Genomic DNA, 24,425 nt, shown 5'->3' on the forward strand with positions numbered 1-24,425 from the left:
TAAAATAATTTAAATCATACTGTTGACAAAATAAGTGATTTGTGGTCATTTTGGTAGTAGAGTCCCTATTTTGGTAGAGTCCAAGTCCGAGTCCGGGGTCGAGTCCGAGTCCGAGTCATTTGTCATCATGGTGACTCGAGTCCGAGTCATGGAGAATGGGACTCGAGTTCGACTCGAATCCGAGTCACGAGTCATGCAACTCTGAATCGTGGCTCCCTTATCCCCAAAATGTCATTGTAAAAATTATATAACCGTTTTATTAGTATATTAGACTATACCTTCCCAAGTATCGATTTTATTTAATGTCCGTGAAGTCACTGCTGATAAAAGATGGACTAACTGACCTTTACGAAGGATGCTAATTAAAATGATGATAAATAATAACCTTCCTATGCATAATTACGTACATACCTTGGAACTAGTATTCTTGCATCAATGACCGTCACCATGGTTATTATAAAGGTTTTATTAAGCATACAAAATGGACTTTCCATTTCAAGCATAATCCTGGACAGTTTCAGTAAAAATGCAACAGTATTTTGGTTTTGCTCTTAACTGAAGTAAACTTAAGTGTAACCCACAAAAAAATGCATCTCCCCGACATAAAATTCAGTTTTCAACGGCCAATGATTATGCTGCTGTTATAGGAAACGCAAAACACGGTGAAGTACTTCTTGTTTATCTTTGCAGGCTGGCGAGGCTGCCTTTTTAGTTGAAGAAAGGGGATAACAAAAAGTTTTTTATTTTTTAATCTTAGTCATTTTAAACTTAACCAAACAACATCCCACCAAAAGACTCGACCTTACCACAAATATTAGCGTTATCTTCAAACTTCTGATAAAAAAAATGATGTTATTAACCTACAAAACAGGCCACAACTTACCCAACCCCTTGAAGGCGATTCGCGCTCCTCGTCACTGGACGTGACCGAGTACCGCGAGGACACGACATCATCGGGGCGATAGGCCGGATTCACCGGGGACAACTTGAAGCGTCGACGCGGTGAGATACTCTTGACTCCTCGGACTTCTTCCGGAACCTCCAAGAAAGAACGGGGATTGTGTCTTCCGGCGCCGTTGCCTCCTCCCGTAGCCATCTTCAAGGGTTCTTTGGTAATAACAGTTCAATAACTCAAAAGGCCGCGCCGCAACAGATCACTGGTTTTAGTTTCGGTGTCCAGAAACGGCACATAAACTTACTACGGTAAATTTATATCTTTCTGTACGGCTAGATACTTCAACCAAACAAATCATGGCGCTTAACCTATTTTATGTGCCGATCAGTTGTTTCTCAAAAGTACGCACACGATGCAGCCATTTTTCATCTAGATGTGCAGTATTATACAGACGGTATATACGACTTCGATTTTCCTTGCGCGGACTAGAAACAATCGATTCGAAGGATTTATGGCGACAATGGGCGAGCAACCGGCTCCATTGTTCCTGATTATGTGGACCAGGCCATTATGTGAAACGTCTTTTCAGTGTTATTAATAGAATGGCGCATTGTCCCTGCAGGGGTTTATCAAATTATATGTATACATATTCTATCAAATTCTCTTTGTTTTCCCTTAGTCTTTAAAAAGGGAATTATTACGAGTCAACATTTTGTGTGCGAGCGTGACTCTTGATTGTGTCCTTTTCAAAACTTGGAAAAAGAGTCAAACAGAAAACAGTGTTTGGTTGTGTACACTTTTACTCTAATACACTTCGCTGCCAGATGCCTTTTTCCCCAAAGAATGCATCGGCCATCAACTGAAACTATTAGTGATTGTAGAATTAATTTGTCCATACTCTTAAGAAAGAAGGATAGATTTAGAAAGAACATTTGCAACAAAACGGAAGCCATTGGTAATAAGCACAGGCGGCATTTGGAGGGGCCGTGATTTACGTAATATGTTGCTTGTTAATCACAATAATGAAAACGAAAACAACGATGCATAAAACAATATCCACAATTTTTGTAAGAAAATTCATTGTGCCAAACATGAACAGCGCCCTCTTTACAGCGAGATGATGGCAAAATACAAACGCTAGTGGCGCCGCACTCACTTTGTTCAGATCTTCCGAGGCGTGTATTTTTCTTAGAGTGACTGTATGAGAGTCGCTTCTAATAACCATTGCATTTGGAATATTAAAAAAAATGAAAGCAATCAAGAAAAATTGGTATGAGCTAGGCAGCGATGGTTAAATGAGAGGAAATCTCAAGCTTATGACTGTTTTTTTTTTGGTAGGGGGAAGTTGTTAATTGTTTATTTATTTATTTGGTTTTTTTATGTTTCTGTGTGTGTGTTGTTTTTAATAATTGCAAACTCTATGACACAACAGATTTTATTGTGTAATTAACTTATTTATTCCCCTTCAGCGTATTAAGGAAGGAACATTATTTCATTCACATTGTTTATAATATTCAATGCGTAGTTTTAAATGAAGTCCGTGGATTTAGCTTTCTAGTATTTAGGTATTTCCTTTAAAGTTTCGCATCTAAACGTATCCGAAGAGTGTTTCACATGCTACGCTTACTTCATCGCATATCGCACGTTTTATGCCTGTAGTTTGAAAGCGAAGCCGAAGGCACGATGGCGGCAGGTCCTCCGCAAGAGAGAAATCAAGGTAGGCCTATGTTTTATCAGGTTTCGGGATTTTAACATGTGTCTTTTCTGCAGAAGGAAAATAATATTCGATGTCGAATACATTAAGATTACGGTGATATCCGCAAACATTTACAAAAATAAATTGTAACATGGTGAATGCCCAATTTCCGGACACTACGGACATTCGATTCCCAGTCCCACATTCGTCAAGTTAAACCATGGAGGAAAAAAATTAAAGGGTCATCTCTATTTCAATATTTGTTTAGGTCGGTCTATGTTTTTTTTTTTTTACATCTACTTACACAGTGTTTATTACTCAAAAAGGACATTTGCAGCCTGAAGCAGTCTTTTAGTTTACATTCAAATTTATGCTTGTTTTCTATCGTTTTGAAGATTGTAGGCCTACTTTTTGGAAGAAAATGCGACATGCACTGCAGTGCATAGCGCATGATGACGTGTGACTGTGTGAGTCATTTCGTTAAGTAGTCCCATAAATGTGACGGTAATACATGTAAGACTACCTCCGTATTAACCGTCACAAATCCACATGTGGTAAATTAGACGGAGAGCTGTCCGTTGCTAAGGGAGCCGAAAATCCAATAGAAATCGCAATTATTTTGTCACTTTATATTCACACAATGCCGTCTACAACTGCTCAATATCAACAAAACGTTAAATTTGGCACCTTCAGAGGTCTAGTTATCTTGTAATTTCGAGTTGAATTCGGACGACTTTTACAGCCATTGTTCACGAAAGCGTCGTGTTGCATGACGTCATGGGTTGTGATAAATCACGCCCTCACTAGCTTGCATCAAAATTTGATAATGTGCATTTGTACGGCTGTTGCCTGTCAGTGTCATTCAGTTTTGGTCAAAAGTGCGCCCGCATACATGCTCAAAGCGTGTTGAAAATGTATGGGTTTTGAAGCACAAAGTACTAACACACAAAATTAAGTTGGGCTCGCTAAGTCTGAGAGTAATTTCTGAGGAAATTTTCAGAATATGTTGTCTTAAAATTCCATCTGGAAATCATCGATCATTGTTGGATATAAATTAATGTAATTATTGTCAAAAGCAATACCATAGGAATGTATCACAGTTCAACTTTGGAATGCTATCGCCATGTATGGCATTGACTGTTATTGGAAGCCGGGATTTGACGAGAGGATAATTAATAGGTTGGCGTTGTTTGAATTGTACCCAGATGCCACCGTGTACGTGGGTGGGCTGGATGAGAAGGTGTCGGAAGCTTTGCTATGGGAGCTGTTCCTTCAGGCAGGCCCTGTCGGTGAGTCACTGTTTCATACATCGTTTCCTTGAGTTGCCAGGTTTTCCTAATGCCCACTTTGATTCCTCAGGGTACAATTGCAGAATACCCTGCTACTGAGGCCTTTTTTGCTAGGATATAGCCTCAATCCTGCACATTCCTCCATTATTTCTTGAATATGGTCTGTGGAGGGGTGACCACTGCCTACATCCTGCAAAATCCTGTGGCAGTGACTGTCAATATGTTGAGGCTTGGCCAGTGACATTCTGGAGCAGTACTGAGGATTGCAAGCATAATCCAGGCCTATATTTATGCATGGCTGAGCAAAAGCAACACAAGGTCCAGCCCTAGACCTTGACAAAGTGCATCCTACGAAATCAATAACGCACTTTTGCCATGTATCCTCAATCCTCCAAATTCCTCCACTTTGGCAAAGAGGATTTTGAAGGTTTCAGGGCGGTTAGGGTTAAACCTTATCGGCCGTATCGGCGTAGCCACATTTTTCAGCATAGCTATTTTCTTGGAAGACGACCATTGCAAATGCGTCAGTTGTCAACCAAATGGTCCTCAACTTTAGTTCCCTTTAAAAATATTTCTTCCAGAGCCACGAATCAGTAAGAAGAATTAAATCTTGCCTTAGCCAGCTGTTTAGATGAGTTCAGAACATAACAATGGGTTTTCATTCTCTTATATAGGAACGGGGTCATAAAAGTAACTAATGTAGATATTGGAAAGATGTTGACTTACTGGAACCCAAACGGTCAAGCTCGCGCTTTGATTTCTTTAAAATAAAGAAAGTGTTGATCTACAATTTTTTGACGTAATTTGTTTTTGGCTCTACAGTGAACACCCACATGCCCAAGGACCGAGTGACCCAGCAGCATCAGAGCTATGGCTTCGTGGAGTTCATGAGCGAGGAAGACGCCGATTATGCCATCAAGGTCATGAACATGATCAAGCTGTACGGCAAACCAATCAGGGTCAATAAGGTGAGGTCAAAGGTCAAGCAGAGGTCAGCACACTAGGGAACAAAGGCGTTGCTCGGACAACTGACGCATTTGTCACACAAATGTTATGCTTTATGTGATATTGTGGCGCACCAGACAAAATACGTCAGTTGATGGTGCGATCGAGGAACTGTAGGCTTGGGCCTAAAATAAAAATTAGTTCTGCTTCCGATTACATGGCATTTGAAAATAGGGTAAGTAGGTAGGGAATTTTTGTGTGTGTACGATCAGATGGAGTTTTTTCCCCCCTCATTTTTTCCCCCCAAAAAATTAGGGTAGGGGCTGTCAAAATAGGCTAGGTAGGGTAACTGGAAGCAGAACTATTTTTTTTTTTTTGGCCTTACAGATGTCTTACTTTTTGTTTAGAGAGAAGTACATGTACTAGGTGGGAGAAGTGTCCTTTTTTGGGGGGAGGGGTAAAACATAACCACAAGATTGTGATTTAGGAGACTTTGTTTTAAACTTAGACTTGTTTTGCTTCATCTTTTTGTCGACAGTAAACTTTCACCCTCACTGATTTATGCAAAAACATGCCAGGGGGAACACTGAATTGTTCCTGTTTTTAAAGGTAGAGTCCATCATTTGCAGCCATCCGAAAAGTAACTGGCGTAATTATTGTTGAAAAACTAACGTGTTTGAAAGATAGTAAGGAGACTAAACTCCCTGTGAAATTATTCTTTCTGGGAAGCTGTCATTTTGAAGTAATCAACGAAAGAAGGCATTTCCAACGGTGATTCTTAAGAAGCACCGTAGGAAAATTTAAATTAGTAGTTCGTTTTGTTATTCAGCGCAGCGCGCACAAGTATTCGAACGACGCACACGCGCGCGCGGTTGTTATAATTCGTCGGATCAGTGCGCGACGTCGCGTATAGTTGCAATTCAAAACAATTCAAAACATGATTCAGCAACTTTTGATTTGAAATTGAGATCTTAGAATGCTGTTTTTCTCGGAATGTACAGCTGAAGCTTAGCTGAAACTTCATCAGGTTAGTTGCTCAGTATCCTTCATTAGATTTTGAACTCTTTTGTTGCTTCAAACGAACAAAATGCACAAATTACAAATGATGGACTCTACCTTTAAGTCAATCAGAAATCTGGTCATCAGATATTTTTTTTGGTTTGTTTTGTTCCATAGGCCTCGGCACATCAGAAGAACTTGGACGTAGGCGCCAACATCTTCATTGGCAATCTGGACCCCGAGATTGATGAGAAACTCCTGTACGACACATTCAGCGCATTTGGGGTCATACTTCAAACTCCAAAGGTGAGAAATAATTGAGATTTAAAAAAAGAAAAAGAAATAAGGCCCTTAACTGTAGTCTCTTGTAAGTTACCACTCCCAGTTATTTTGTGAGACAAGACAGAAACGAACCCTCCTCAATCCTCCAAAATCCTCATGGTGGTTTTGGAGGAGTTTGGAGGATTAAGGATGATTGCTGTTTGAAGAAGAGGAGGATTTTTGGAGGATTGAGATTGAATGTATTTTTTTGGGCAAGACTGTCTGACGATTTTGAAGGATTGAGGTGCTATGTATCCTTCATTTTAACATAAGTGGAAAACTTTGGAGGATTGAGGATGGTTCCTAGCAAAAAGGCCGTTGGGGGTTAGGGTTAATTGCATGGTAGAGCAGTAAATGGTTTACGTGGATGTTAGCATAAAGTACATTGGATTAACTTGAAACTTGGAACAAACATCGATCCTAATCCCTAGGGGGGCTTATCACTGTGACATCATGAATTTTAGTAAACATTCTAACCAAATTCATTCTTTTACTAATGAACCAAGTCAACTAAAAATGTCACATTTTCTCATCCGGTAGACCATACTGTGACAAAACTTGACCTTAACTTTGAGGGTTACTGGAAGGTCAACTTCCAGGGTTAACAGAAGGTTAAAGAGAGCTGAATTAAAAAAAACACATCTTGTTGAAAGCAGGACTCTGTAGATTCTCAATCCAGAATCCATCCAAATTCTTTTTTAAAGCTATAGTCCATCATTTGCAGCCATCCGAAAAAGTAACTGGCGTATTATTGTTGAAAAACATACTTGGTTAAAAGATAGTAAGTGGACTAAACTCCCTGTGAAATGAATCTTTCTGGCAAGCTATCATTTTGAAGTAATCAACGAAAGAAGGCCTTTCCAACGGTGCGTCTTAAATTTAAATTAGTAGTTCGTTTTGTTATTCGGCGCAGCACGCGCATGCATTGGCACGACGCACAGGCGCGCACGGTTGCTATAATTAGTCAGATCAGTTCGCGACATCGCGTATAGCTGCAATTCAAAACAATTCAAAACATGATTCAGCAACTTTTAATTTGAAATTGAGATCCTAGAATGCTGTTTTTCTCGGAATAAACAGCTGAAGCTGAGCTGAAACTTCATCAGGTTAGTTGTTCAGTATTCTTCATTAGATTTTGAACACTTGTTGCTTCAAACAAACAAAATGCACAACTTACAAATGATGGACTATATCTTTAAAAATACAAAGCAGGGGCCATTTTCAAAGCACAGGACTCCTTGATCAGTTTGAAATTCTGTTGAACAATTCCGTTGTTTTCTTTCAGATCATGCGAGACCCGGACACAGGTAACTCCAAGGGATACGCCTTCATCAACTTTGCCAGTTTTGAGGCGGCCGACGCGGCCATCGAGGCCATGAACGGACAGTACTTGTGCAACCGAGCGATCACTATATCTTACGCCTTCAAGAAAGACGCCAAGGGGGAGAGACATGGCTCCGCAGCAGGTGAGAGATTGGTTGAAAGAACAGGGAATGGCAAAGACCGACCACTGCCCCATTTTCATTTATATGGAATCCCGGAACAGCATTCTTGTCTTTGTTCTAGATGACCTGGATTAGAAATTTGTTAAAGGGAATGTACATCATTTGCTTTTGCTGGAATTTTCAGAAACAAACGGATTTGGAGGATTAGTATGTTAGAGAAAATATTGTTAAACTGACTTGTTTCACGTTTTGGGCTTGTAGATGCTGGAAAACCAAGAAAAACATCATGTTCTTGTAGTCTGGTTCCCTGACCCCACTTAAGATGAAACGGAGCAATTAATTCACTTTGGGGAATTGTAAGGTCAGAGAATCAGTCTAGCAGGCTTGTACCCCTTCATACGTGTGTATTCAATTGCAAAGAAAAGTCAGAATAACTAAATATGAAAAATTAGGAACAGTTGTTGGAAAAAAACAGCTTTCTCCAACGCTGGTCGGCCGACCAGCATTGGAAAAATACAGTTTTTCTTCAAAATGTCAGCACACCAGGAGCCACGATTTTAAAGGATGCTTTAGAAGTCATTCCCTAACAATCCAGTAAGGTATTTCGTGATAATTTGATCATTTTGTGTTTTGATGTTTGCAAATGTTGTATCTTCCCTTTAAGTAAGTATTCCGTAACTAAACGTAGGCCAGTTTTATTTTATCAGATGTTTTCATTCAAAAGTGTATAACTTTAGTATTCCTACAAAATAGCAATTTAAAGAACCATTTTTTTATCACAAAGCAACCAAGTGAAAATTACCTGTAAATGAATAGGTTTGTCTTGATGAAATTTGAAGTACGCTGGCATTTTTGTCTGTCTTTTTAAAAATAATTTAATAAATCCATGCAGATAACTAAAAATCTTATGGTAACCTGTCTTGTTTCCTCAATTACAGAGCGACTCTTGGCAGCACAGAACCCCCTCTCCCAAGCCGACAGACCCCATCAGCTGTTTGCTGACTCGCCGGCTACGATCAACAACCTGCCCCCTCCTGTCATACCACCGCCGGGGGTCCCGCCCCCTCCCCCAGGTAAGGCAGTCAGGCTGATTGTCCGAACAGTTTGAATATAGATAGCACAGACTGGAAAACAGTCTACAGCACTGAGGTGTTGTGATATCATATCGTATGATATCAAAACATTAACAACATCTGACAAGTGAAATTCTTGGAAACGATCTGGCAAAGATTTTGCTGAAGTCTGCAAAATTTATGTTTCCTTCCCCGTGTATGCATTTACGCTTATTCATCTTTTAACGCTTTATTTGATGTTGGTATTGTAATTTTTCTTGCTACCCATCAAACATGGGACTTGGAAAATCTGTAACTCAAGTTATAACAAGCTTGAAATGATCTCAAAAGCTGCGGACCAACGCATTTATGTTCATGCGTGTGTGGCGTGATTGTGCCATGTGATTTCTGGAAGGAGTAGTGTTTTCCGTACAAAAGTCAGGTATTTTACCCTAGTGAACTTATCATGTTCTCGGTACGAACATCTGGTGTTCGACTCTAGTTACCCCATTTTCCTCGACTGCAATATATTGGTAGGCGGTCAGTGGAGACCTATTAAAGTGTCACAACAACCTGAGGCAGGCGTTGGTATATACCCATTTGCAGGGCCTAAGGGGACAAGGTGATTTCGAGCCATGCAAGGCTGTTGCTGATGTTTGTTACTAACTAACTAACCAACCAACAAACCAACTAACAGAGAGACACAAGTATTTGTAGAGCTGCTGTCCACAGCTAAAAATAACCAAATCTGGCATTCTAGCCTTTATTACAGCCACCGTTCAATCTTTATGATTGTCATCTCACTTCCAATTAATTCTGTATGATTTACATCTTTTTTTCCCCCCAGCCACGTCAGGATTTCCCACCCCTGGACATCCCTCCTCCGGCCCGCCCCCCATCCCACCCCCCGGTATGCCCCCTATGCCTCCTCCTGGTGTACCCCCTCCGGGCATGTTCCCCCCTGGCATGCCCATGCCCCCCTTCATGCCTGGGATGCCGTTCCCTCCCATGCCCCCGATGCCGCCGGGACAGGACGGACCGAACCAGGAGCACAACCAAGGTGGGGGACCACCCCGCGGACCACCGCCCATGCCTCCAGGTACGTAAATATACCACTAAACTAGACTTTTGAAAGTTTGGAAATCATCAATATAGTGCATGATACCTCAGTTTATAGCCTTTTGAGCTCTGCGCACAAATACCCCATCAGTTATTACAAAGGGAGAAGTGGGGAGACCACTTGGAAGGACCTTCATAAAAAATTTTAATTATTTTTTTCTGGTAATGAAAACCAAAGATTCTTCAAAAGTGCCCTAAGCGCTGTAGAACGAAAGCCTGAAAAAAGCTGTAGACAAGAGAAGAAACAACAGTATTAGAGGTGGGGGAGGAAAACCCCCGAAGAATATTCTGGGGAAAACCACAGAGTCGGGCAGGGACTGAAAACCGAATCCACATGTGGTCTGAGCAGGATTCGAACCCATAGAGGTGGCGAAAAAAGTAACTAATACACCACTGACGATGCCTGACACACGCACAAAGACGCTATGCTATGGCTTTATACCCATTCGGCATAAAGTGATTTGTGCGTACTTTGCGCCAGTACGCGAAACAGTACTTACACGCGGTGTGTCCCGTCCACTGAGCTCTAGAAGAGGTCATAAGGAGCCATCTACTGTTCGTGTGTGGAGCCCATTTAGAGAGAGTTGCTGCAATTATCAACTTGGATGGTCCAAATCTGCTTGTGTAGTGTCCGTAGCGCTATGGGACTTCTGTCATCCGTGTTTCCAATTTTCTGTCACTAATGTTGACAATTTCATTAAAATAACGCCAGAATCGCATGACAGAATGAGTTCCCCATTCTTGGACAAGTTTGATTCCAATACAGCTGCAGGTATTGCAATTACTGACATTTGATAAAGATTTGAGTTTCTTATTGTCGCTGTCTTTTTTTCTCTCTCTCCAGGTATGGGTCCTCGAGATGGACCACCGGGGATGTTCCCCCCTCCGTTTCCTGGGGGTAGGATGCCCCACAGACCACCACCGTTTGGTGAGTATAAACAAATCCAAGTTCTTGTGATTATTGGGGTGGCTTTCCACCTGTTACTTAAAGCTCGTTTTTGGTATTTCACACAATCCACTCACCTTTAGAGATGTGTTCGAGCTTTACCGAATGCACATGCGCAGTGGTGCACCCAAGGGGGGCTCGAGAGGGCCATCAAAATCCATCAATCACTGTACGTCCAATACAAAACTGTACATGACGTAATGGAATCCACCACTGACGCACTGGTTGACATTCATGGACTTGCTATACATGGCTTTTATCCCAATAGCAGTACAGGAAGCTAGGCAAAATCAATCGGGTACCCCTAGCACTGCTTCAGGCCATTAGGCCCAAGTCCATCATATTCCATCAATGTTTAGTCACGCCAGGCCTTCTGGACCGAGCCCCCCAAAATCCACCAAAATGGGGGATGGATTTTGATGGAGTTGGAGTGGTTAGGATTAATGTTCCTTTTGTAACACGTGAAGCATTAACATTGACTAGCAGTTAAGAGTACCGGACTCATGCTCTGGTGTTTCAGAGGCAACAGTGGTGTGGGTTCGAGGCCGGGCCCGGACACTTGTGCCCTTAAGCAAGGCACTTAACCATTATTGCTTCGTCCTTCGGATGGGACGTTAAAGCCGGAGGTCCCGTGTGTTGCATAAGGCCTAACGCACGTAAAAGAACCCAGTAACACTTATCGCTAAGAGAAGGGGGTTTGCCCCGGTGTTTCTGGCCTCCTAGTTATACTCCCTTGTGGAAGTCCTTAGGAGAAGAACCAATCAAGTACCAAGTACTTACATGTTCCGTTTCTAACACAGGTGGCCGGGGTGGACCCAGAGGCATGCCCCCGATGCGTGGTATGCGCCCTCCGATGAGACCCCCTCGACACTTTGGACCTCCGAGGAACTGACGGGACCCAACAGGCCCAGGACAAGTCCAGTCACAAACAAAAACACAAGTCCATTCACAGTCACAAGTAACTGTTGATGAACAGTAACAAAGGAATGCCTTTGCCTCAGAGTGTGGCAACCTTGCTTTGCCGTGAAAGGGAATAAACATCTGAAAACATCAAAAAAAAAACCTAACCAATTTTTATGAAATACCTTGCTGGACTCTTAGTGAATGACAGTCTAAAGCATCCGGTAAAATCAAGGCACCTGGTGTATTGTTATTTTCAAGAAAAGTGGTATTTTTGTATCAATTTCCAACGCCGACCGGCGTTGGAAAAAACAGGTGTTTTTTTTCTCAAATACTGCCCCCAATTTACCATATTAATTAGTCCGCATTTTGTTTGCAATGGATTACACACCTAAACTAGTTCCCTGACCTTACAATTCCTTGATGTCTATAAAGTGCCTTGTTTCATTTAAGTGGGGTCAGGGAACCAGACTACAAGAACAAGAATATTTTTGTTGGTTTATCCAGCATATACGAACACAAAACTTTAAACAAGTCAGTGTAACAATATTTGCTATAAAATACCTAACCCCCAAATCCATCTATTTCTGGAAATTACAGCAAAAGCAAAGGATTTATATTACCTTTAAAGATATTTTTTGGCAACTCCTACCATATAGATCGTCTTTTTAATTTAGTGTGGATTGTTGCAAAAACCCCTCTGTAGTAATGCACAGATAACGGACTCCCCCCCCCCCCCCCCCCCCCCCCCCCCCCGGTTCCAAAACCAACATAAGGGCAATTCCACGGTTACTCATGTTACATTTTTGATGTACTTTTGAGTTTCCTTGGGCTGTAATTACCTTACTGAAAAGGTTTAATAACTGTTATCCCCATGGTAGATAGAGTAGACCTAGACCTACCTAAGCACCAAAGATGACATCCAGAAAAATGTGTTATGTATGATAAATAAGATGCACAAAATCGGTTACTCACGTTACGAAAATGTAACGTGAGTAACCGTGGAATTGCCCATAAGATGACTTGTGAAAAGATTTGTTTTTAAAGACAAGCAAGAGGAGTTTCAGTGTTAAACAAAATACCGATCACTTGTAAATAATTCGTTTTCATCTTTTTATGTGTCATTAGAATCAAGTTTTGGTTGTTTGTACAAAACGAATAAACAAAGGAAAAGTTGTACATATGGTGATTGGTTATAAAAATGCTGCAGTGTTTGTGTGACTGTAGTATGGTTCAGAAATGACTGACTTTAATCTCGAAGTTGATAAAAGAATTTTACTGGAGTGGGGTTTGAACCCGTGACCAATATAGGGCTGGACAGCTCAGTTGGTGGAGCACCAGGACGGCAATCTGGAGGTTGTATAGGTTCAAACCCCGTTACCAATCAATTTCTTTGTTCCACTTTAAAATTGTTTTTATATGCACCTAGTCAGTTTCCCGTTGTGGTTTTATTTTAAGACTTTAATTGTGTTGAAACCTTTCCCAAATTCTGGACATAAAACCAATGTTGATTTCAAGCGTAATCGCCTTAGCCTCAACTCGGCTGAGCGATGTGGTGTTATGCAAAATATGAAGTGAGCCCTCTGTTGTTTACAAGCGAAGTCGCCATATAACGCCTACGTGTAGTAACATGTACTCGAGACTCGTGCGTTCGCACACTTTCAGATTTCTTTGTGGCTTGACCTTACTTCAATCATGGAGCTATAAAACATACATGTACATACCGGCCTTGGAAACCACTTACATTTTTGTATTTACATGTTATCAATTTTATCAATTTTCATTACACGGACAGAAATGAGATGACCATACTTTTTGTAAGGCCCAACTAAAAATAGCCTTGAAATGGAAAGCGTGTCGAACACAAGATCTGTGCTTTACGTGCATAAATTACGGGTGATTTTTCACTGAAGTTCAGTTGAGAAAACTGAAACAACTTCACACCTAGTCATAAAACGTTCAACTTGAACATGGGATTTGAACTGGATTACTGTAAGTTAATTTCAGCCATGCCAGCGGCTAGCTAACACCAGCACGCGTTGTTGAAGAGAAGGGCGTGCTTCCAGAGTCGGATCCAGGTTTTATTTTAAAGGGGTTGGCCGAGGTGTTGAAAACATGCAGAAACCAAAGGCCTTTAGCAGTAAACCTTTATTTTCCGACCTTTTGTTTTTTCAGAAGAGAAAATGATGTAATTTGTTTTTCAGTAGTAGTACTAGGCCTGTAATGTAGGCTATAAATTATGACATTGGTGTGACGGAAGGGGGCGGTGTGCTATCCAAAGAATCCCCAATTAAATCTGCACTTGGATTCTTCCAGCAAATGATCATCTGATGACACGGTCGACGCCATTTTTATCGAACGCCGTAGTGCTGTATTCCTCTTCGTGGTCCTCCATCCACTAGGCGCAAAGGTTATTTCGCTAGATATCTGCCATATGCTGTTATCGCGCACCGCATGCCATTCCGATGAGCGCGAATTATATTTATCCTTTCAATATTTCTTATGCAGAACAAAAAAGTCTATTTTTATGTCCAGGTTGAAAGTGAAATGCTATTGTCTACTGAATTTCTAAAAAATCTGGACCAGGATGCGTAATAAAAAAAGGCTAGCATTCCCCGAAACGAGTATTCTACACTCTGGGGGAAAACCTTCAGGATGCATTTGTTTCCACCGCTGTTTGCAGCATGAAAAAGCGGAAAGTTTGTGGAACAAAATACACTTTTAGATATTGAGACAAGTCGGTATATTATGTATGATGTTTACAATTTGAGGATATTTCAAAGTCAATCCCATGCTTAATAAGAAAGCTTTTTTTTTTTTTTACATCATGAAAAAGTATGTATACTTTCGGAAATCAGAAAAAAGAAAAAACCATTGAGATGAAAACCCATTTACAAATTTCGATTTTTGTTGCAGCCCGACAATAAGTCAGGCGTATCTTTACGTTATGAGCGGAAAAACAACCCGAAATATACATGTATTTCAGAATGTAAAAAAAACCGTCCAAAATAGGGAAAAAAGTAGATTTTTTTCCATTACATAAAAGATACCAAATAAAAATTCGACATTACGTGCACTTTAAATTGCGTGATATTACGCGACTTAATGTCCATCCACGGAGGGCACTGTAATATAGTTCATGTAATGTAATCATTTCGACCTCTACTGATTAAATTATTGATTTCCGCGGATACTTTTAACAAACTTAATTTTTGTCCGCAAGCATTTTGCTTTCCCATATTCGTTTCTTGCAAGGGGTGGTGGTGGTGAGGGCGTCTTCTTTATTAATGGGTACCTAGATCTCGCTTTAGTTTAGCGGGCTTCGCGCACATATCCCGCGCTCGGAAAATTATAATTAGTAATCCGGCTCTCTCGTAGGCCTATCTCCCGTGGGCCGGCCGGCGCACGAGACCGTCCCTGGGGGATAGGCAGAATATATCACCGCGTCAGTCGGCTTATATCACATCACAATCACCGGCGAGCGTGAATATCGGCCTGGTTACCCGATTGGCCAAAAGATATACCCGGATATGATGTCATCTCTTATAGAATCATGTACCGCACTCCCCACTGCGAGCTTCGGCTATGACGGGAGAACATTCTCGGGCCAAGTTACAAACATGACACATTCTGGAATTACCCGTCACGAGCCAATATGTCATGAAATCCGGGAGCTTAAAAACTCTCGAGTCCATTTCCATGTATTGCGACATAGATGAAAGTAAATGAATGATTATTGTTGTCTATGAGTATGTTTCATTTTGTCCACAAGATGACATTGCTCAAACGATGCTGCATACCGAGGCATTGCCTCTTGAGAGATTAAAAAAGACAAGTACATGTACATGTAATATTTGTGTTAAGTTGCCTGCAAGACAAAAATGACAAAATAGCAGAAACTCTCAATCGGCAACATACGTTTATGTGGTGGCAGTGTTTTTAGCGAAGATTAACAATTGAACCGTGTTTTGTTGATCTCTAAGACGCTTTCGCATGTAAAATGTCTGGCCATCCGCCATAGCATACATAACGTTTTGCATTCATCATGTAGGCTACGCCTGCTGGCAAAGCTTGCCGAGTTCGCTGACACGCACGCCATGTAATGTCACATGATTCTTTTCAGACAAGAATGTTATTCTCCCAGGGGACGTGGCAGATAACATCGCCAAGGCCAGGCGACAGCATGGCCTAATCCATCTTGCACGGTCCACCGTCCATTCCGAAGCGAAATGGAAGCACATGATTTGCAGAACACTGTACATGTACCAACTTTGTACAAACTACACAGCGAGTACTGCCCATGACTGAACTGTTTTCGCCATTGACGAGGGCCTCCGTGGGCACTTGTGATGGCGTACTTGCAATTGCATGGTCCGCACATAGTGCATTTTTGGTCCAATGCATTATACTGTAGTAATATCAAAACGGAAAGCAAAGCCCATGTGTAGCGTGAATTTAGGAGTCTGATTTTCATGCGACACCGATATAATATATTAATACCACCGTATTTATGCATGTGCTCACGTTTTAAGGAATCGGTGCCATTAGCGAAACTCATTTAGTTTCATGCCAACACACCGACACACATCTATCTACAGAAAAGTAACATATTGATTCCTATTTCTGCCAACACAATATAAACCTGCCTGCTGCCATCCGATCCAATGTACACGCACAAAATTGCGCTTACATCATGCAATTTTATTAATTGACCTCTCAACCGCGCGTACCAACCTGTGCTTGGCCAATCAATCAATAGGTGCGCAGATCCTCCACGTTGCACCCACATTTGCGCATTGCACACTTTAATGACATCCCTTTAATTCTGCGGTCAGCGCCATTTCGAGACGGTCCCTGACAAACAGATAAAATTCCCGCCCACGCGCGCCACATCACACACAAACGGCACACATTCACTCAAGTACCCCCCCCCCCCCGACCGCGCCAGAAATTTTCCATTTTGTTATGATTCAGTTCTCCATCCAGGGCTGGTTATCTAGCTAGCTAGGCTTGATGAGTAGGGCACAGGGTGCGTGCGTGGATAGCGACTACTTGTGCACACATTGAGTCACGTGAATTTAATAAAAGAAGTATCGCATGTTTTTTTCCCGACCGTCGCTGATCGGGGTTGGTTGAAATTCTGGCTCGGCTTTCTGTAGTCAAGAAGAGTTTGGCCAATGGCGATTGGCAACTGCTATTTTTTTCCCAATTTATCAGCGGAAGTTCTATCTTCTTTTATGCTACAATGTATATAGACCAGCGCTGAATCTCCGCCCGATAAAATGGAGTTGTTAATGATGTTTCATTAGTAGTGAACCTTTAACCCTGCACTCACAATTCCACAGATTTTCACGTGATATTCGTTCAATTGTACCTCCATGATCAAACTTACGATTGGACAGAATACGGGGGTCTGATAAAGCTCACCTGATGTATATAAATTTTTTTTTTTTTTCGGGCCGGTGAAAAATCAGCATTGTCATATACGCCTATTCTAAGTAATGATGTTTTTGCAAGCACTAAAATTAAAAGGCAACATATACAAACCCTTTCGTGAAATATTTTTACCGTAAACCTGATAATAATAAACCTTTTTTTTTTCAAATCAGACATCTTTCGAAGCATATGCTGAAAGATCGGCATGCCATAGGGCCAACTCCACAATATAATAAAACACATTAGAAAATGGGAAAGGTCCTCTTATCGAGAATCCCCGAAATCAACATAACATTAACACTGGGCCCTCCATACCTACTTTTGTTCGTGATAATTAGATGGAAGACGAGATAAAACACAATAACTCTTTAACTGAATCACATTTAAATACAAAGCATGCAATTACCACTGAGCGCTGAAGTGACACACCCAAAAACCTTCAGCCGCTTGTTGCAACGCCACGTAATGATACACGTACACTCTGTGCGTACAGCTCGTCTACACACACGTAACTCTATGGAGCTTTTTAGGCGGCAAACGTGACGAGGTCACCATAACCTTCTTTGTTCATCAGCGCAAATGAACAATTTTTGCCTAAGTAAATTCCCCCGATATGCTCCCATTTTCCGCCTTTGATTGATGGGACGATACTCGGTATTATATCCTCAACGTATTAAGGGTATTTGGTTATCCAAAACTGGGTGGCATAATTGGTTTATTACTGGTTTAATATAAAGCGTCCACAAAGAAACCATGTCGTCTATTTTATATTCCGCCATTGTTGTAACTGGAGGTGGCGCCCCGAACGAGAAAACGGTTCACCTATGCGACCCATTTTCGACACCGAAAACACCGTAAATCCACACGGAAGTAGTGCGAGGTGCCGCAGGAATATATCCGTATTAGCATGGTGGTCTTTTAAATATAAAAATCCTGGTAAAAGTGGTATAATTTAATCCATTTTTGGGGTGTGCGGCGGAGAGACAAAATGTAGCTCTTAACACGAACTTGATCAACATATCCCATGATTCATACCAAGTAGCGCCAGTGCGCGTATTCAATGTGTGCATATCGTGGATATGCAGTACAGCACTATGCATATCGCATGCAGTACAGCAGTAGTGTGCGTGTTAGGGATGACGTCACCGGCAATATAAGAGGGAGACACCATTTTTCACTCACAGCCACGACGAAGTGACCGAATGTTTTCATGGATTTCTAGCCGGGATTTCAGCGACTGCTGGACGCTTTACTGGGATCTAACCCATGGCCAGCATGGTGCGGGAGACCAGGCACCTCTGGGTTGGGAATCTACCGGATAATATCCGCGAGGAGAAAATAAAAGAGCATTTGAAACGGTGAGTATTTCGTCGGTGGGTTGAGTGCATGTATGCGGAGATACAGAAGCAAACACTCACCCGCCGGTGTGTTGTGTGTGTGCTGCGATGCCAACGCTGCGAAAAGAAATGGCGATGTCCGAAGCAAGGATTTTTACGCAGGGGCCCTGCGATCCTTTCCCGGAATTACACACCCTTGGTGGAGTCATACACACCTTGCAGCCCCATAGGAATTACCGCAGATGTCCAGGGAATTTATATCGAATGTTTTGAGGATATAACACCCATCCCAAAAGGAAAATTTAAGGGGTGTTTGCCCCTTACACTTGAAAAAAACATGGCTTGATTTCATCGTCTGCTCGTGATGTGCGTGTGCACTGTGCATACATCTATGCTGCTGTACGTACAATTTGTACCATAAATGTACAGTGTAGTCACAGTGATTTAACCATTTCATTTTTTAAGCAGTTTTGGGGCTTGTAAATTGAATTCTGAAGTTCTTTTCACAAATGCCGTACATTTGGGTTAGCGGTAGTAGCAGTTGTGCTGTATTTGTGGACATGTGTTCAGACATTTGTTTACATTTTTAATGGTTCTTTTGCAAAAATATTTTGTGCTTTGGATTTGTTTAAAGGGAATATACATCATTTGCTTTTGCTGTAATTTTCAGAAATGGTTGGAATTGGGGGGCTGGAAATATAAAGCAAATATAGTTACACTGACTTTTTGGAGGTTTTGGGTTCGAAAATGCTATAAAAACCAAGAAAAACGATCATTTCCCTGTAGTCTGGTTCCCTGACTCCATATAAGAAGAAACAGAGCAGTTTACATACATTGGGGAATTGTAAGGTTAGGGAACCAGTCTAGCTGGCTCGTACCCGTTCATAGGTTTGTAATCGATTGTAAACAAGTGCGATGGTCAATTGGGGCCAGTATTTGAAAAAAAAGCCAGTTGTTTCCAACGTTGATCGGCCGATCAGCGTTGGAAATTGATACAAAAATAACACTTTTCTTGAAAATGACAGTATACCAGGTGCCATAATTTTACAGGATGCTTTAGACTGTCATTTACCAACATCCTATTAAGGTATTTCGCAAAAACTTGGTAGTTTTATTTTTCGATGTTTGCAAATGTTGTATATTCCCTTTAATTTCCCCAGGGCCAGGACTAGGCCAAACCTAAGTCATTTCTGACTAAAATGTCGCATTTTGATTTTGGGCAAAAATGTAGTATCCAGACAACCAGACGCCACTTCAGTAGTTGAGTACAGTCAGTAGGCCTATGAAAATATTCTAAATATTTCCTAACAAAATTGGAAATGTTTCTCAGTGGTCAGTCTCAGATTCTTGTCTTTTCAACATTTTTGCGATGATATATGAAGAAAAAAGTTATTCTTTCCTTGATTTTGGATTTAAAAAAAAATCATCCAAATTTCATTGATCCAATCATAAAAAGTATCCATATTTGAAAAGAAAATATTGCAAATTTAGCAAGTCAAATGTTTCACACCCACTTTGAATCAGTAAACTTAAGACTCTTGGTTCGTTTTCATTAAAAAAACATTGTAAAGCAATCTAGGGCCTAGTTTTTAGTGAAAAAAAAACAGTTGAAAAAATAAGGATATTAAAATCTGTGAAATGATCGTGCAAGTTGCAAAGGTATCAAAGCAAATTGGAAGAAATGGCAACATGACGTGAGCACAGTGTAGGCATTGTTTTATTATTTTTTAAAGTATTTTTTGCAGATTTTTAGAAGTTAACAAATTAAGTACCCAAACTGAGTCAGAGGATAAAAAAAAACACCAAAGTATTTTCTTTTTTGTCCATTTTCCCCTGTTCAGCCTAGTATCTGTATTTTGCATGTTTATTGCACAAGTGCGATATCAATTTTTATGCATGGACAAGTTTCAAACTCGTGTTGAACTGATGGGAAATAACTTTTAATGGCATTTTCTTTAACATCTGTGTGTATTTCAAAGCACGATACCAGCAGTATTTCATACTATATGGTGTATTCATTGCACTCCATCTATGTACTCGATATGCATTCATTCTTCATGCTACGATTTGCATGCTTGTAAACTATGGATAAATTGTATTGGAAGGCTATTTGGCAGAAAATGAACTCAATCCAATATCCGACAAATTACTTAGAGAAAAAAAAATCAAATCAGTAAAACATTTAGATTCCCATATTCCCTTTCACACATGGAAAACTGTCCTAATGCTCTTTTATTTTATTTTTTTAAATCAGTTTTGAAATTTGTGACATACAGTTCTTGTTGCCTTGAAGAATTTTTTTCCAACAAAATCTCCATAGGAGAGGATAAAATATTAAAATATGTATAAAAATAGGTCAAAATACAGCAAAATACCTGCTAAAAAAAAACATTTACAGTTTAGATTGGTATGAAAGTGTTGAAATTTACACCAAAAAACCATGACTTCATTTTTCCTGAGCCCGAAATTGCCAATTTAAATGCACACACATGAACCATGTTAAATTTTATTGATGCTTCATGCTTGCACATGCTGCATGTGTGATGTACAGTCACATTTATTCATAGACCTACTCCCACCCCCACCCCCTCAAATCCAACCGCTTGTACCTGCAGAAATTCCAAGAAAGCATATCACCATTAGCACCTTGGCGCATAGCAGAATAACAAATTCTTAAAAAAAAAACCAAGCCTTATCTGTTTACATGCATTGGGCTAATTCGTAGACCAACCAAAAAACCAAGGGGAAAAAATTCCCCCAGATTTCAAATATTAACCAAAAGATGACTCATAGTTTGTATCGTGAGAAACAACATCACAACATGTGGAGCCTTCCCATATGATGACTTTCCCATACATCATGTAAATCCTTAAATTCTGTAACTAAATGATACACTTTTATAGTTTTTCTTACCCCGTCCTGATCAGAAAATGTAAAAATTGTGTCCATACCCCTACCGGTCCTTAGGCCAAAAAAAAAAAAGGGTTCTGCTTCCAGTTTCCCTACCTACCCTATTCTGACAGCCCCTGCCCAATTTTTTTTTATGGGAAAAATGAGAACAAAATGCAATCAATTTCTACCATTTACCCTTGACTACACGCAGACACCTCCATATGATAGTACACACAAAAAATTGGCAAAAAGAATTGTCCCTACCTACCTACCTTATTTTCAAATGCCATGTAATTGGAAGCAGAATTTTTTTTTGGCCTTGGTAATAAATATTCATTTTATCATCTGTGTGTAAAATTAAATTGGGTGTTTTTTAATAAAAAGAAAAAGTGAAGCCTGCTGCAAAGAAAGAAAAAATAAATGTGTAAAAAGCTGTAATGTTGTAGTAAATTTACCAGCCGCCTGCTACTAATTCAAGCTGCATCACATTCAAAATTTCTTTTTTTTTGGCAAATTACCAGCTGCTCAAGTGTGTCTTCTTGGGTTGCTTATGCCAATAACCTTGGTTACGAACAAGGAGGAATAAAACCAACAAAAGAAAAAATACATGTTCCCAAATTTTGAGGCAACTTTCACAGTGGGATGATGTTGGCAAATTATCGGTGTGTGAGTAGAGCAGAACCATCCGTGGTTTATTAAAAATTAAAATTTCATATGATTGTGGCGTTGCATTTTCGATGCTCAACTGGCAATAGAATTGTATGAGGCCTTATTATAAATTCATACACCATGTAGAATTTCATGAAAAGAAAGGATGTGTATATTGGTGACCTTTTAATAACACTGATGGTACAGAAACACAGTTCCTTGAATACCCAATGTTGGTAACTTTTTTTCCAAGTACAGCAGGAAAAATATTGTCCAAAAAGTGAAAACAAAAGTGAAAAGTACGACAGAAATACAAGAAACTAGCACGACCACTGCATTACTGCATGGTTCTTTATAGCTCCATGATTACTGCAACTGGGACTTCGCACTGTTTATGATTTAGGTTGGCACATACTTGTCACCCTGGACAGATTAAACAGCTTTGAAAAAAATAAACCCTAAGGTGTAAATCCTGGCCTTGGCTTGTCAGTTTTATTAAAGAACAATGGATAAGACAAGAGCTGTTAATGAGCAGCTTGTTTGTAATTAACCACACAGAATTACTGTAATAATCCTTCCTGCTGAGCAGAGTGTTTTTCGCACTTAATTTCAAGCAAGTTGCTGTTGACAGCCAGACAAAACTCCCCCAGGTGATTTTTTTGCTAGTGTAATCTTACCTACTTAATAAAGTGGGAGAATCCAGAATGACCAAGGTTTTTTTCTTTCTTTGGGTTTAAACACATTTCCCTTCTCAAAACAAGGTGAGAGGTTATTGTGAGCCTAATCCATTATCCCTTACTGGTTGGGCTTCCTATTCACAGATGCCTGCTTTTGTAGTTTGCATTCTTTTGTAAGTTGGCTTGGCTACAGACCTTTAAAAACCGTAAAAAAAAAAAATCCAAGTAGGGACATGTTTAGGGGATTTTGTTCTCTATTCCCCACCTTTGGTTACCCTTTTGTCCTGGGGTGCTTTGTTGTGGTGCCCAGTCACAGGGCTAGGGCTGTTGTGAAGGGATTAGGGGTGTGCTTAGAATTTGCTCACCCTACTTGTAGTACTAGGGCAGTGTTGTTTTTTAGGGAGTGGAGATCTTCTCTTAGCAGGCACTGCATTTAAGTATTGTTCACGTTATATATTGTGCACATTGGCATTAAATGCCAATCATACTATTTGCATACGTGTAGGTAATGTCCATATATGTTCAGAAATTAATTTTCTCAAGTCACAATGTACTGTTCAAGAAAAGTGGAATGAAAGTTTATATAAGTACACTCAGTTTTGTAAAACTATGTACATTACATTACAACTTTACATGCAGCATAGTGTTTATTTAATCGTGGGGTTCGATGATTTTTTGTCCACAATATATGTATATTGCTGCAAACTGCATATGAACTGGATTAGCCCGTAATGTCTGCTTCAATATTTCAAATTTGAAGGCCTTTTTTAAAAAAAAATTCGCCAACTCAGAAATTCCCTCCAATACTCCTGTTTTCAATTACGACCAACCAGTTGTTTTTGCCTGGTCTTTTTAAAAAATTATTTTGTGGTTTTGTTTTAGTCACACAAGGGGATTGCGTTTGGGCTCTCACTGTGGGAAGCTTGCAGGTTGCTCAGCTGGCAAATTATGGGTTTCCTAAAAAAGAAAATGGTCGTAGCACTCCGGGGTAAATGTGTGAGTCACTTCACTCACTTGGATGAGTGTTGTTTTTTTGTTTTGTCATAGGGTTAAAAAGTACAGGTAGCACTTTTCTTGCTCCGTATCTATACATTGTACATGTATGAAGCCAAACTGCAGTTTGTGGCTAGCGCCGCACATAGACTCCGTGCGTGAATGGTAGGTGCCAGCTTACAGAAGCCATAGTGGGAGGGACTTATTGTGTATGCGTACCGGTTTGCAACGTGTATGGCCTGAAATTTGCACGACTTGACTTAAACTCTGTGCATAAACCAGTACAATCTTCACGTGAAAATCAGGTCCATACTTGGATGTATTAGAGCTTAGTTGTTTCATTTCCTTTGCATCAACGTACGCCCAAGATCACTGTAAATTTCTCTGAGATTTGCTAAGTTTGGCAAATATTTTGAGGAGTTGGATATTCTTTGAGACAAACTTGGGGTTACCTTTTAAAATCAAGATGGAAATTTTTAAAAAGTAATCCAAATTTATGTTTTGGAATTTACCTTGGGCAACCTTTAGCAAATTGTTTAGTGTAGAAGTAGAGGAAAAAGAGGGGGAGGGGGGGGGGGAAATGATGTTTTTACACAATTTATTCATACAAATAAATATCTGTAAGTCAACATCTGAAACGTCACTTGGGAATTCAATTATTTTTTTTTTCAAAGACAATATTAACACTTTATGGTATATAATTTGCCCAGACTGTTGTATTTTAATGCTTCATTTATTACATGGAAATAGTCATCTGGAATAGTTCAAAGAATACCTAACAATATAAGCAGGATGCGTAAATTGTTTTTTTTCTTCCAATAATTGAGGGATTATG

At 40.2% G+C, this 24,425-nt stretch overlaps 3 protein-coding genes across 5 annotated transcripts in view; 2 read left to right on the forward strand and 1 right to left on the reverse strand.

Moving 5' to 3' along the window:
- LOC119746066 (echinoderm microtubule-associated protein-like 2) overlaps window positions 1-1,341 on the reverse strand; it is a 28,159-nt gene extending 26,818 nt beyond the window's left edge. The window contains exon 1 of one of the 2 annotated variants that reach the window (XM_038222845.1): window positions 884-1,341. In XM_038222845.1, coding sequence (XP_038078773.1) covers window positions 884-1,096 — 213 coding nt within the window. In that variant the 5' untranslated portion in view covers window positions 1,097-1,341. The remainder of the gene's footprint in view (window positions 1-883) is intronic. The other variant, XM_038222844.1, reaches the window with a different exon arrangement.
- Window positions 1,342-2,508: 1,167 nt separating this feature from the next.
- LOC119746099 (splicing factor 3B subunit 4-like) lies at window positions 2,509-11,797 on the forward strand. Its single transcript, XM_038222892.1, has 9 exons — window positions 2,509-2,612; window positions 3,797-3,880; window positions 4,703-4,848; window positions 6,002-6,130; window positions 7,431-7,611; window positions 8,529-8,663; window positions 9,490-9,741; window positions 10,606-10,689; window positions 11,508-11,797. The coding sequence occupies exons 1-9, from the start codon at window positions 2,579-2,581 to the stop codon at window positions 11,597-11,599; spliced, it is 1,137 nt and encodes a 378-aa protein (XP_038078820.1). The 5' UTR covers window positions 2,509-2,578; the 3' UTR covers window positions 11,600-11,797.
- A 5,543-nt stretch (window positions 11,798-17,340) lies between these two features.
- Window positions 17,341-24,425, forward strand: part of LOC119744316 (msx2-interacting protein-like) — an 82,638-nt gene continuing 75,553 nt past the window's right edge. The window contains exon 1 of one of the 2 annotated variants that reach the window (XM_038220185.1): window positions 17,341-18,401. In XM_038220185.1, the coding sequence (XP_038076113.1) occupies window positions 18,310-18,401 (92 nt within the window). In that variant the 5' untranslated portion in view covers window positions 17,341-18,309. The remainder of the gene's footprint in view (window positions 18,402-24,425) is intronic. The other variant, XM_038220186.1, reaches the window with a different exon arrangement.

Source organism: Patiria miniata, unplaced genomic scaffold (assembly GCF_015706575.1).
Source record: "Patiria miniata isolate m_02_andy unplaced genomic scaffold, ASM1570657v1 HiC_scaffold_7, whole genome shotgun sequence".
In the NCBI taxonomy this organism is placed as follows: domain Eukaryota; kingdom Metazoa; phylum Echinodermata; class Asteroidea; order Valvatida; family Asterinidae; genus Patiria; species Patiria miniata.

Excerpts from the sequence above, each read along its gene's own strand:
- LOC119746099 (XM_038222892.1), top strand. The coding sequence starts at position 2,579 with ATGGCGGCAGGTCCTCCGCAAGAGAGAAATCAAG. Across the intron at positions 8,664-9,489 it reads GGTCCCGCCCCCTCCCCCAG|CCACGTCAGGATTTCCCACC; the intron begins GTAAGGCAGTCA and ends TTTTCCCCCCAG. Across the intron at positions 9,742-10,605 it reads ACCACCGCCCATGCCTCCAG|GTATGGGTCCTCGAGATGGA; the intron begins GTACGTAAATAT and ends CTCTCTCTCCAG.